The 13,346-nt window shown below is 55.9% G+C and overlaps 1 protein-coding gene across 1 annotated transcript in view; it reads right to left on the minus strand.

Moving 5' to 3' along the window:
• The window catches only part of ATCAY (ATCAY kinesin light chain interacting caytaxin), a 32,318-nt gene extending 21,142 nt beyond the window's left edge, over nt 1–11,176 (minus strand). The window contains exons 1-2 of the mRNA XM_026019458.2: nt 10,472–11,176; nt 8,015–8,132 (exon numbers count right to left, since the gene is read on the minus strand). Coding sequence (XP_025875243.1) covers nt 8,015–8,091 — 77 coding nt within the window. The 5' untranslated portion in view covers nt 8,092–8,132; nt 10,472–11,176. The remainder of the gene's footprint in view (nt 1–8,014; nt 8,133–10,471) is intronic.
• Nucleotides 11,177–13,346: the final 2,170 nt, after the last annotated feature.

The raw sequence follows: 13,346 nt of genomic DNA on the forward strand, positions 1-13,346 counted from the left end.
GGTGGCTGCACAACATTCCAAATGTACCAAATGCCACTGAGCCGTGCACTTAACCCCGTCGCTTTCACGCTCTGTGAATCCTCCCTCATTTAAAAGAAAAGCAAACAAGCTTGGAATAGAGTCAGAAGAGGCGGACAGGGCCGGAGAGCCAGCCTGTCTCGGGCGCTCCTGCTCCGCACTGTGGGTGACCCGCGAGGGGCCCAGGGCCCCAGAGCCCAGGAAACACCAGCCGCCTGCCGGGGGACCCCAGCCTGCAGACCGGCGGCGGGCGCACCGCCTCCAGCTCTGTCCTGCCCACACAGCATCTGGAAACATTTTACATTTGCTGTCAAATCAGAGACGTGACACACAAAAAATTTGGATTTCTGTCTTTTCCTCAATCAGGGACCTGCCCTCTGCGAGTGGTGACAAGCCACCAGCAGCCGACTGCGGGCCACTTCTGCTCCCCTGGGCGCCGGGATGCTTCTGGCTCCTTCTAGCACGTCCACTGCCTGCCCAGCGCCCATCGAGGAGGTCTCAGGCTGCAATCCCTGTTCTAGAACGAGCTGGAATCACGACTTACCCACGGGCAGGGCACTCGCGGCGTGCCGGCTTGGAATGCTCGCGGCGTGATCTTACTTGCTCCTCACAACCACCCTAGGAGGCAGGGGGGAGCCCACTGCACAGAGGAGGAAACTGAGGCCGGCCTGGGGTCCCCACTCCGGGGCGCAGGGGAGTAGAAACTACCCAGTGACAGCGCGGATTCCAGCCACTGCCCTCTACTGCCCTCTTGTGTCCGGTCAGCACATGGACAGTGACCCCAATGAGGACACTAGGGAACAATCCACTGGCCTGGGCACCCCACCCTCCATCCAGCCAGGGGCCCTCTGGACTCCCCCCCATCCTGCCACCAACCCCCCAGCCGGGGGGAAGCTGCGCTGTTTTGCAGCCCGGGCTGTCCAGTTCCCATCAGGATGTGACTCAGCCGCCTGACCCTGGATGGGGCCGCGTAAATCCTATGCTGGCCGCTGACCCAGGGGATTGTGACCCGGCCACCGCCAAACTGTCAAGGTGCAGACAGGGAAACCGAGGCTCCAGGGAGACAGAGCGGATGTCCGGGAGCCTGGAAGCACCCCCCGCCCCACCACTGATCTCCAGCGTGATGCTTGGGGGTGGTGCCCTTCCCGCTCTGGGCCGGTTTCCCTCATCTGTAAAAGGGGACCCGAGCTAGCACCCCGTTTCATGCAGCTAACGGGTGCGTGGTAGGCGTCGGGGCTCCGGGCTAACTGCAGGGTGGAGCGAGGGCAGAGAGACACTCGTCCGGCTGCAGAAACCCCATCTAGGGGCTGCTGTCAAGGTGTTGGGTAGACGTGACCACCGCAGTCCTGTGACGCTCCTCGATGTGGGTCTCATGCAGCTGGAAGGTGTCAAGGTTTCCCCAAGGAAGAGGCAACTTTCCCTCAGGACGGTGGCATCACTACTGCCTGCGATCCCAGCCTGCCCCCTGGGTTTCAGACCTGCCAGTCCCTGCAGTGCATGAGCTGGTGCCTTGGAATAGGTCAGGTGCATGGAGAACACCCCTCCTCGGGGCGCCTGGGTGGCTGTCGGTTAAGCCTCCGACTCTTGATCTTTGCCCAGGTCATGATCTCGGGGCGTGAAATCGAGCCCCACATCAGGGGGCATCTGCTTGGGATTCTCTCTCTCCCTCTCCCCTTGCCCTGCTCACTCTCTCTCTTTCTCTCTCTCAAAAAAAAATATACATACTCATGTACAAAATAATATAGAAAAAATATATTTTATACTTTATATTACATATAAAATACACATAATTATAGATCTGATTATATGTAATTGCATGTAATTGTGTGTGTACGACACAAAAATACAATAAGCATAATATATATCAATAATGTATAAATTAATAAAGTAACACAAATATAAATAATTTATATATACACATTTAATTATAGAACATATGTTATATAATTAATATATGATTTTAATATAAAGTATTATTAATACTAGATTTTTTTATTTTTTTTATTTTTTATGATAGTCACAGAGAGAGAGAGAGAGAGGCAGAGACACAGGCAGAGGGAGAAGCAGGCTCCATTCACCGGGAGCCGGACGTGGGATTCGATCCCGGGTCTCCAGGATCGTGCCCTGGGCCAAAGGCAGGCGCCAAACCGCTGCGCCACCCAGGGATCCCCTAATACTAGATATTGTAGATATATTAAAAAACTGTTGGTTCTGTTATTTTGCGGGGATCCTGACTAATAGTAGAGGGGAGAAAGAGAACAATGGAGTCAACAAATATGATGTGGGAAACAAAGGCAGAAGGAAATTATTCCATTTCCTTACTCCCTACAGCCCGCTGACAAGTCCTTGCAACAGGCAGAGAGACCTTCCTCGAGGGACCCGGCTGCCTCGATGTGACGCTCTGCCAAGGGCAACAGGCAGCCCTAACCTGACCCCAGGACCCTGTGCATCTACTCTGACATATAAAAATCCCTTTGGAAACTTCCTTTATCTCTACCCCCCCCCAAGATATCACCCTCCAAAGAATCATCTGCCAAGCATATGACCCACCAATATACATCTGAAGGGTCTTATGACCAAGTTTTTTTTTTTTTTTAAGATTTTATGTATTTATTCATGAGAGACACAGAGAGAGAGAGAGAGAGAGAGAGGCAGAAACACAGGCAGAGGGAGAAGCAGGCTCCATGCAGGGAGCCCGACGTGGGACTCGATCCCGGGTCTCCAGGATCACGCCCTGGGCCAAAGTTGGCGCCAAACCGCCGAGCCACCCGGGCTGCCCTGACCAAGGCTTTATCAGACGGTGATAGATGACCTTTTCCTGACAATAGCTAGAGCCCTCAGAGTCCTGGGAACCTTGTTTCCAAAATACCTTGGAGACTTTGCCTCTCCCTAACCCCCTCCCTAACTTGAGAGAATATCATGGGCCACTCCTCACGAGCCCAGTGCAGCTCTTCCTGCCCCAAAGGACCCTTGCACCAAAGACTCCTCAAGAATTCCTCCTTGGCCATTGGCTTCGAACCCTACCATCTTTTCCTACATCAGAATAGATGAAGGAAGCAGGATGGTGATACTTGCCACAGAGAAAATAAGCCAGGAGAAGGGGGAGGAGGGGAGGTGCAGTTGCAGGCGGTCAGGGAAGGCCTCTTTGAGGAGGTGACTTGTGAATGGACACCCGAAAGCAGGAGGTTGGTGGCCTGGGAAGACTGGGGGAAGGCGTTAGTTCCATTTGGGCAGAGGCTGGGAGGCGGAAATGAGCTTGGGGAGTCCTAGGAGGGAGCAGGGTCCTGCTGACTTCTAGCCTCCAGGACCGTGCGAGGACACGTCTGTCGTCCCAGACCACCCAGTGCGGCAACCCTGGGACATGCGTGCCGCCCGCAGTGTGGACTCCCGGCCTCCCACCTGGGCACCCCTCCAGGATGTACCGTCTGTGAACCCTGCAGCCCCACGGCCGTGATCTGGCCGGGCTCTTGGGCTGCGTTCCCTTCCTCTGCCCCAGTGCCTTTGCACATCTCTCCCTCCGTCCAAAGTGCTGCTTCCTGCCTTGTCTTGTGGCAAAGTCGCTTAGCCTTTAAGGCTGGGGCAGGGTTCTCCGGGAGGTTCTGAGTGAGCCCGGCCTCCAGCTACCCCGCCGTCAGCCCCAGAACCCAGCGGTCGCACCCACTAACTGCTTGCTTCCTGGGACGACGACAAACTGCCTCCTCCTACCTCGCTTTGGTGAGTCAGGGTCTGGCCCTCAGAGAAGTGGCTTGTCGCAGGACAGACTGGGTGAGGACACCTCCTGTGATGGGGGGAGCACAGTTCTGACCTCCCTGGTTGGGTCCAGTTCCACCCACACATTCCTCGCCTCTGGCTTTGGTCTCTCATGCTGGAGACAAGGGGACTGGGAATGACCTTTGACCTGCCCCCTGCCCCGACCCCAGCCTGTGCTCCAGGACTTGGAGGGTATCAAGCTTGCCCTCTGCTGCCTCGGTCTCCCCTCCGGGGCCGGGCAGCCTCTGTCTCTGCCCGACTGAGGCTGCATTTGGTGCGCGATGACCACAGAAATCGCTTTCTGGGTAGAGGGAGGCTTTCCCGAGGCTCAAGACTGGGCCAACGACATTGACACCCCCAAAGCTCCACCCAGGGAACCAGAGAGGGCGAACAATTATTTCTTGGCCACTCTGGTGGCTTCCATAGACTGGACAAATGTGCTGCGATGTCCAACACGTCTGTCCCTTCATCTCGCTCCCCTTCCTTCCCCCAGCACTGCCACCCCCAGGGAGGGTCCCAAGGCCTGGGGTACACCACGGGCGGCGGTGGCACCCAGCCCTGCCCCCACCCCCACTCTGCCTCCAGCAGTGGGGTTCCGTCTCAGCAAAGAGGATGTTAGACTGAATCGCATGCCCCCAGCCCCCAGAGTCACATAGTGAAGGACCAACCCCCAATATGATTGCATTTGGAGATGGGCCGTTAAGAAGCAATCAAGGTCACATGAGGTCATTGGGGGGCCTTGATCCCAGTGGGCTGTGGCTCTAGGACAAGGCGGGAGACAGATGGGAGTGATCCCTCCGAACACGGCACAAAGACCCCGGTCCGAAGGCAGCCACCTACAAGCCATGGACAGAGCCCTTGCCGGCCCCCAGCCGCCCCCGCCCCCCCGGCACCCCGACCCCGACCAGACTCCCAGCCTCCGGGACTGTGGGAGCAGAAGGGTAACCGTGGCGTCCTGCTGTGGCAGCCGGAGCAGACTGGGGCAGAGGAGGAGACTGGAGGCCGCAGTGGAGGGGCGCCCCTTGATGATGCTCGGGCTGCCCAGAGCCCTCCCGGCTCCTCGCCCTGAACCCCCAGCGGCTGCACACATTTTGGTTGGGGGGGCTGCTGAGGTGTGTGCCACACAAAATCAGCTCTGCGCGTGTGCTGGGCTGGGGGAGAGACGAAGCGCTGGCATTGCCCAGGCGGGATGGGGAGATACAAACAGGGAACTGATGTATATGTTTGGAGGGGCAGAGAGCGGCAGAGGAGGGAGGGAGAGGTGGGGAGGGAGGGATAAATCACAGGGAGTGAAATTTAATTGGCAAATCCGGGGAAAGGTTCACAGATATGCCTTACACCATTCTTGTAATTTTTTTTTTTTTCTCAGTTTGGAACTGTGTCAGAATAAAAAGTTAGAGACAAACAAATCCACGGCCATGGCCGGCCGCTTGCTGGTGGAGGTTAGGGCAGGCCGGGGCGCCCGTCAGACGTCTAACCCGTACCTGCCTCTCCTCTGCTGTGAGGCACTGGCCAAGATCCCCCCTCAGCTTTCCTTCTGTTCCTCAGCCCGCTTCCACTGGCCCCAGGGCCTTTGCACACACCGCTCTCCGAGCTCCGAAGGCTCAGCTCCTACCCCTCACGCTCTTTAGCCTTCACAGCTTAGGACCAGCGCCCTCCCCACCTCTGCAGTCTCTCCAGCCGGGCGGGACCCCACCCAGGCATTCTCCAGGTACCAGGAACCCAGCCTCAGTTCTATCTTGGGTTGTAAAGTTTAACGAGGGGAAGGCCTGCCTCTGCCCTAGACCGAATGCCCCCGTGAGGGTGTCTGTCTTGCTCGCCATGTGCCTCGCCAGGGGCCTGGCATACAGGGGGTGCATATCATCACCGAGAATGAACTGGGGGGGAGGTAAGGCAGCGAGCTACACCATCTCCGGGGCTGCCCTCTGGCCCCATGGGAACCTGCAGGAAGGCAGGGGTGAAGGGCGATAGTAAAAGGTCATGGCAGCAGGAGGGGCTGCGGGCGCAGGGCCGGCACTCTGCCCCCCACCCCCCCAGCGCCCTAGGAAGCTCGAAGACGCCCCACAGACGAGATCGCTGAGCTGGAAGGAACAGAACTGTGAGTTGTCTGGCAGCAGACAGAGGTGCTTATGTGGAGCTGCAGCTGGCTGCGGCCTCAAGGAGCTGCTCCCCCTCCTCCAGAGCGAGGCTGGCTCCCGCCCCGCGCCGCACAGCGGGCCACTGTCCCCCACACACTGGCCTACAGAAAAGGGCGCGGGGACCCTCTGCAGCTGGGAGAAACTCTGAAAATCCACATTTGCAGCTGCCCCCTTTTGTCTCAACAGGGCTTGGGAGAGGGGACGGCTTTTAGGAGATGGTGGGGGTGGGGGGCGCAGGGAGCCGGGGCGAACACGACAAAGCTAAGATGAGAAATCGGGGCGCAGGGGGTGGTGTCTGGGCCACCCGCATCATGCAGCAACCCCAGCCTGGCCGCCCAGCTCTGAGCGCCCCAGCCAGTTCTTCCAGCAACTTTGAGAGTGAGGGATTATCAGGAGTCCCCACTTCACAGACAGGGAAACTGAGGCACCAGGAAGCCTTCGGCTCCTTCTGATTTTCTTTTCCGGGGTGACGACGCTCATCCCTTGGCTAGTCCTGCCCGGATGGTTATATAACGAGCTGTCGGGCATCATCCCCTGGGGTAAGCTGCTTGCATTAAAGACGGGCAGCGGTGGGCCGTGAGTCCAGCCATTGGATCGGGGCACCCGTGCCGACCACGTCCTCTGTTACCCCACGCCGCCCGAGCAGCACGCAGAGGGGCGCAAGGCCTAGTGGTTCACGCATCTTGACTTCCCCCTACGTGGTATCTTATTCCCACAGTGGCCATCACCCACTCACCCAATAGCTATTGAGCGCCGACTGTATGCCAGGGTCTGTCCTCATGCTTCCTTACAACAGTGATCCAACCAAAGGCCCCCGCGGTCGTGGGGTTCCATTTGGTGGGGGAAACAGACTCTAAACAAGATAAATGTATGGAATATTTAGGGTATGAGACTCCTCGCAGAGTCGCGGTGGCTGCTGTTACAAATCACCACACGTTTAGTGACTTAAAACAACACGAATTTATTCTCTTATGAGTCTAGAGGCCAGAAATGAGTCCAAAATTGGTGGCACGGGGCTGAAGGCAAGGTGCGGCCAGGGCTGGTTCCTTCTAGAAGCTTGAAGGAAGAATCTGGTAAGGGGATGAAAACAGATTCTCCCTTCGAGCTCCCGGAAGGATGCTTGTGATGTCGTGGAGGATAACTTGGGGTCACCTCCCCATTCTGAGATCCTTACTTAGCCCTATTACGTTCACAGAGGGGCTTTGCCATGTAGGGGAGCATTCTCAGGGGACAGGGATTGGGACCTGGGCATCTCTGGGGCCCGCTGTTCAGGAAGGAAACAATCCAGGAACCGAGGGAGGGGGTAAATCGGTGGCGCCAAGAGGTCCTCTGAGAGCGAGGCTTACGGGCAGAGGCCTGAAGTAGGCGAGGGAAGCATGGGCGTCTGGGGAGGGCACTGCAGGCACAGGGAACAGCCAGAGCGAAGTGTGACAGTTCAGAGGGGAATGGGAAGGAAGCTGCTAGAACGGAGGGGCAAGAAGGGGATGTGGTGGGAGAGAGGTCGAAGAAGCCGCAGGGGAGGCTGAACATGGGGTTTTCCTTGGGACGGGCCTCTGCCCCAGGGGGTTTCAAGCAGGAGGGGGACGCGATCCCTCTGGCTGCCACAGGAGAACATACGCTATCACCTGAATTCCTGGGAACACATGTAGGAACGTAACAGTCCATCGGATGGTTGTAGGAGAACGTCCAGGACTCTTAAAATAGCGTGGGAGTGGGAGCTTTTGTGGTGCTTTGGTGGGGGCGGGGGCGGGGAATCAAAAAAAATTTTTTCAAAGATTTTGTTTATTCATGAGACACACAGAGAGAGAGAGAGGCAGAGCCACAGGCAGAAGGAGAAGCGGGCTCCCTATAGGGAGCCCCATGTGGGACTCGATCCCGGGACCCTGGGGTCACACACTGAGCCGAAGGCAGACGCTCAACCGCTGAGCCCCCAGGGATCCCTGGGGAACCAATCTTAAGTAACCCAGCAAATATCGATTATGTGCCTGGCCCCATCAAGCGGCGACAGCGGCGACAGCGGCGGCGGCCCCCACACCCCACCTCAGAGAAGCCGTGGGCACCTCCCCTCCACGCAACAGGTGACGTGGGAGCGGACGGGGAAGCCGTACCTGGGAAGAGCTTCGTCCTGCCATTCTTCCTTCACATCCACGTTTTCCATCCGGAGCGTGGCTTCCGTGGTCCCCATGAGAGCCGAGGAGAGGCGCTGGCTTGCAGCAGAGATGAATCCTGAGGGAGGGCCAAAGGGAGGTTTGACTGCACAGTTGTCATAATTACGGCCCCTCACCCACGCGCGGCACTTCAGCTGCATAGGCACAGAGTGTTGCATCCCCTGTTACACTGAACCGTTGACCACCTCCGTGAGGTTTCCCCACATCACAGGTGAGAAAACAGAGGTGTAGAGAGCTGATGACACCCACGTGGGTCTGGAATTTGAATCCGGGTGAGGGGCTGAGCCACCAGGTATAAGCCTCTCTCCTGTTGAAGCCCATTCTCCGAAGCCCATTCTCCTTAGGCCTCATCATCCCTCCCTTACCTTGGACTTAAACTGGGAAGCAATAAAGCCAATTAAAATCATTTACTTATTTTTTTTTTTAAAGATTTTATTTATTTACTCATGAGAGACACAGAGAGAAAGAGGCAAAGACACAGGCAGAGGGAGAAGCAGGCTCCTTGTGGGGACCCCGATGAGCGACTTGATCCTGGACCCCAGGATCACGCCCTGAGTCGAAGGCAGACAGTCATCTGCTGAGCCACCCAGGCGTCCCTAATTAAAATCATTTATACTAAGGTGTTAGTGACTGATATACTTAAGCTTCCTTGCTGGGAACGACACTTTCAAATAGGACCTGGTCGACCCCAACCCACCTTTACTTTTCTCTAGGCTGCCTGCCCTGCCCCTTTATTCCCCAACAAAGAAGCAAGTCCTGACAACCTACTGACCCCAGGGCTAATGGGTTCTGTGCTTTTAAACCAGTGGTTTACAACAGGGGATAAGTTTGCCCTCTCCCCACCCACCCAGGGGACACTTGGCAATGTTTAGAGGCATTTTTGGTTGTCACAACTTGGAGAGAGAACTCCTGGCATCGAGTGGGCGGAGGCCAGAGATGCTGCTCAGCACCGCACAGTGATCAGGGTGGTCTCCAGGACCACGAGTGGTCCAGCCCCAGACGTCCACAGATCTGAGATGGAGAAGCCCTGTCCTAATGGCACACTGTGGAAGGACCTCGGGCAGGGTATGACAGTCATTGTAGAGGGCTCTCTGTGTCCCTGCATCCCAACCTCCAGGTAGCTCCTGGGTTGTTATTCTCACAGCCCCGCACCAGGGCTCCCCTGCCCCCCGCCGGCCCTCACCCTTCCAGATGCCGAGGCTGTCCCTCTGTAGAGCTGATGCGTGGCTAACAGTTTGGGCGTGTCATCTGAAGCCCTGCCCAGGACAGCAGCCCCTGTGTGTGGGGGGTGGGGGTGGGGGGGTCTGCATTTGAGGTTGTGGGTCAGGAAAGACCCAGAGGAAGCCTAGGCCGGGTGAAGGCCAGGCAGGGGGAGGGGTGGCTAAAATTAGACACCCCTCCCCCCACATTTGGGTGAGAGTTTCCCACTGGATTCTTGTCACTGTTCAAATGTCGTCATTCATTCATGGAGGAGGGACAGTTCGACGCAGTACGCAAAAAAAAAAAAAAAAAAAAAAAAAAATCTCTCCCTGATGCCTCCGGCAACAGCCACCTCCCAGAACCTTACAGCAAGGGAAAGTTCAGGTCAATGGAAATTAATTTTTTTTCCGAGGAGATTGGTCTCTGCACCAATAAGGATTGGTTTTCCTTATCCTGAGCTGGGGGTGACCTCAGCCCCCAGGAAGCATGCTCCCCTCCATCCCACCCACCACTGAGACTCTGTAGCCACACAGCTGGCCCCATGATCGTGTAAACGTGGGGTGTGGGTGGGTCCCTGCTGGGCCCCGTGCACTCCTGTTTTAAGATCCCGACTTTGCGTTCGAGGATTGGAAAATGAGGCTAGGTGGGGGGCAGCTGGGAAGTGTGCCTCCGAGCTGGGGTGCTGAATTACCCCAATTCACACAGAGGAGCTACAAGTCTCCAACCTTCTCCCTTCCTCCCCACCCCATCGGCAAACCTCTAGGTACACAGGTACACATCTAGCAAGTCTTTTTTTTTTTTTCTTTTTTTTTCCAGATCCGCTCACAGTGTTATAAATAGGAAAATCACAGAGATGGGACGTGTCCATTTCGGTCTCTTAGGAAGCGTCCCAGAGAGAGGCTGAGGGTTTTATCAGCCTAATCTCTAAGCACGTCCTGAAAAATGGTGCAATCGCCTGCCTTCCAACGGTGGGCACGGAAGGTGCGCCGTGGGTGTGTGTGCCCGCGATGGCTTCGCTGGGCATCATCCGGAGACGTGGCTGGGCTGTCATCGGGAGCATCACAAGACCGCGGCTCCCAGCTCCCACCCGCCCCACCTGCCGAAGGGGCTTTGCGGCAGCGGCCGGCCCCGGCCAAACCTGGCCAAACCTGGCCAAACCTGGCCCGGCCGGGCCGGGGGAAAGCAAGGTGGACTCACCTCGGCGGCCTCTGCCAGTTACGCGCAAACAAAGGCAAGCCCCGCGCCGATGCAGCCGGACATCCCCGGCCTTCCGAGCGCAGCCCCGGGGCCTTCAGAGCATCGGAGGGCGGCGGGCGCTGGGGCGGACTCTGCACCCAGGGAAGGTCACCCGGAGCAGCGAGGCGGCGCAGAGGGGCTGCTCTTGTCCAGGGGTGGGGGGCGGACGCAGTCGGTGGTCGCCTGCCCCTCGGCCGGCTGCGATTGCGGCCCCTGCCACCCTCGCGCCGGTGCCTCCCGAGTGTTTGCTTCTCGCCAGCTCGCAGCTGGCGGAGGCTCGGCTGCCTTAAGACAGTTAATTATGCTGCTTTTGTGTGCAGGGTGGGTGGGTGGGGGCAGGGCTGACCAAAAAGCACAGCCCCCAGCCAGAATCCGGTGCTCTCCATTGGCTGGAAGGGGAATATCTCTGAGCCTCACCGGTGGCAGAAGCGGAAATGATTTCCTGATGGCGCATCACAGATTTAAAAACAGGACCAGGAACAAACAAACAAACAAATAAATGACAGCGATGGCCTCATTCCTGAGATTAGGAGGGAGGGAGGAGGGGAAGATGCTTAGGACCCCATTCCCTGGGTCCGTCAGCCGGGTCCCCTCATGGTGGACCGAGCCGTGTGTGCTGAGGACCCGGCTGGGTGCTGGGGAGGCTGAGTCTGCGGAGACACACCTGCTGGGGGGGGGGGGGGGGGGCGGAACCAGGGAAAGGCGCCCCCTGCAGGTGTGCGCTGCAGCGGCCCTGCCCCGGAGGACTTCAGGAGGACATGAAGCGTGCAGCCTCTGAAATCAGACCAGGAGGAGGTTCAAGCCTGACTGGGTGGCTAACTAACTAGCTGGGATACACCACGGGGTAAGTGATCTTACCTGCTAGGCCTCAGTTTCCCCATCTGTGAAATGCAAACACCATGGTACTGGCGTTGGGGCGTTTCATGAGATACACTTAGCACGGAGCCCTGGAAAGCTGCTATAGGCGTTTCTTGCCGTTGCTGTGTCTATTTTTAGATCTGTAGCAGGCTGAATGGTGGCCCCCACAAGATATGGCCATGTCCTTTTTTTTTTTTTAAAGATTTTATTTATTTATTCACGAGAGACACACACAAAGAGAGAGAGAGAGACAGAGACACAGGCAGAGGGAGAAGCAGGCTCCATGCAGGGAGCCGGACGCAGGACTCGATCCCGGGTCTCCAGGATCAGGCCCTGGGCTGAAGGCGGTGCTAAACTGGTGAGCTACCTGGGCTGCCCAGATATGGCCACATCCTAACCTCTGGAACTTGTGAATATGACCTTATTTGGGAGAAAGGTCTTTGCAGATGGAATTAGGAGTCCGGTACTCTCATCTCCAGATGAGATCACCTGGATTTATGGTGAATCCCAAATCCAATGACAAATGTCTCTGCATCTGCAAACAAGGGGTACCAAGGATCTCCAAAAAGCACCAGAGCTAGAATGGATTCTCCCTCACAGCCTCCAGAAGGAGCTAACCCTCTCAACACCTTGATTTTTTACTTCTGGCCTCCAGAACTATGAGAGAATGGAAATCTATCATTTTGAGTCACCTGGTTTGTGGTACTTTGTTACACCAGGGAACTAACACATGGCCCCGATTGGACCGATGCCTATTGCTCTGTGACTGTGCTGGTTTTTCACCTGTTCTGTGAACACATCAAGGGCCTTTGAACATGCTGTTCCCACTGCCATAACACTCTTCCAGCAGACGTTCATTATTCAGGTGTCAGCTCAGAAGTAATCTCTTAGAGAGGCCTTCCCTAACCCCTCCTACCTTGCCCCCCACCCCTGCTCCATCACCCATTCCATTGCCCAGTCTGATTTTTTTTTTAGTATATACATTTTTAAATCGTGGTAAAATACTCATAACATAAAATTTACTATTATAACCATTGGAAAGCGTACACTGAGTGATATTAAGCACACTCACATGGCCGTGCAACCATCCCCACTATCTATTTCCAGGACTTTTTCCATCTTCCCAAGCTGAAACTCTGTCCCCATTAAACCTACTCCCCATCATCTAGCCCCAAACCCCGACAACCACTAATCCTATTTCTATCTCTGTGGATTTGCCTGTTCTGGACATTTCATATAAATGGAATCATACACGATGTTATTTTTGTGTGTGTCTGGCCTCTTTGGTTGAGCATAATTTTTCATGGATCATCCACAATGCAGCAAGTGCCAGCGCTCTATTCCTTTTGATGGCTGAATAGTATATTCTATTGTATTCATGTGCCACATTTTGTTTATACATTCATTGGGGCTGTTTCTACTTTTTGGCTGTTGTGAGTAGTGCAGCTGTGAACACGGATGTGCATAGACTTATCTGAGTCTGTTTTCATGTCCTTTGGGTACATGTTTGGGAGTGGAATTGCCCCCAGTAAGTCTCTGTTTCACTTACTGAGGAGCCCGATTTTCGCCCACAGCACTCACCACTAATTGAAATTATTTACTTATGTCTTTGCTAATTCCCTGACCCCCTAGCTAGAATATAAAATTCAAGATAAAAGAGGCTTGGTTAGTCTTGTACACTGCCACGTTCTCTGCAGAGGGCAGCAGCACCCAGCGCAGAGGAGACTTCTGGGAGATGCAGGTGGAATGTGGGGATGCCGGCCCTCCTCACGGATACCAGACAACACTCTGCTCACGTGGCTGCCTCACTCACTGCATCAGGGTCTATGCCCTCCAAGCCCAAGGCAGAGGGGCATTGCCCCACAGCATGGGAGGAGAGCCCAGAGCCTCCTGGCTGGAGGAAGTGGAGCTCTGGGAAGAGACACTTGTGTTAATTGGAAATCCAGGCCAGCCTTTGTGCCCGGCACTGGGGTCCAGT

The sequence above is a fragment of the Vulpes vulpes genome, chromosome 9, assembly GCF_048418805.1.
Source record: "Vulpes vulpes isolate BD-2025 chromosome 9, VulVul3, whole genome shotgun sequence".
Classification (NCBI taxonomy): Eukaryota; Metazoa; Chordata; class Mammalia; order Carnivora; family Canidae; genus Vulpes; species Vulpes vulpes.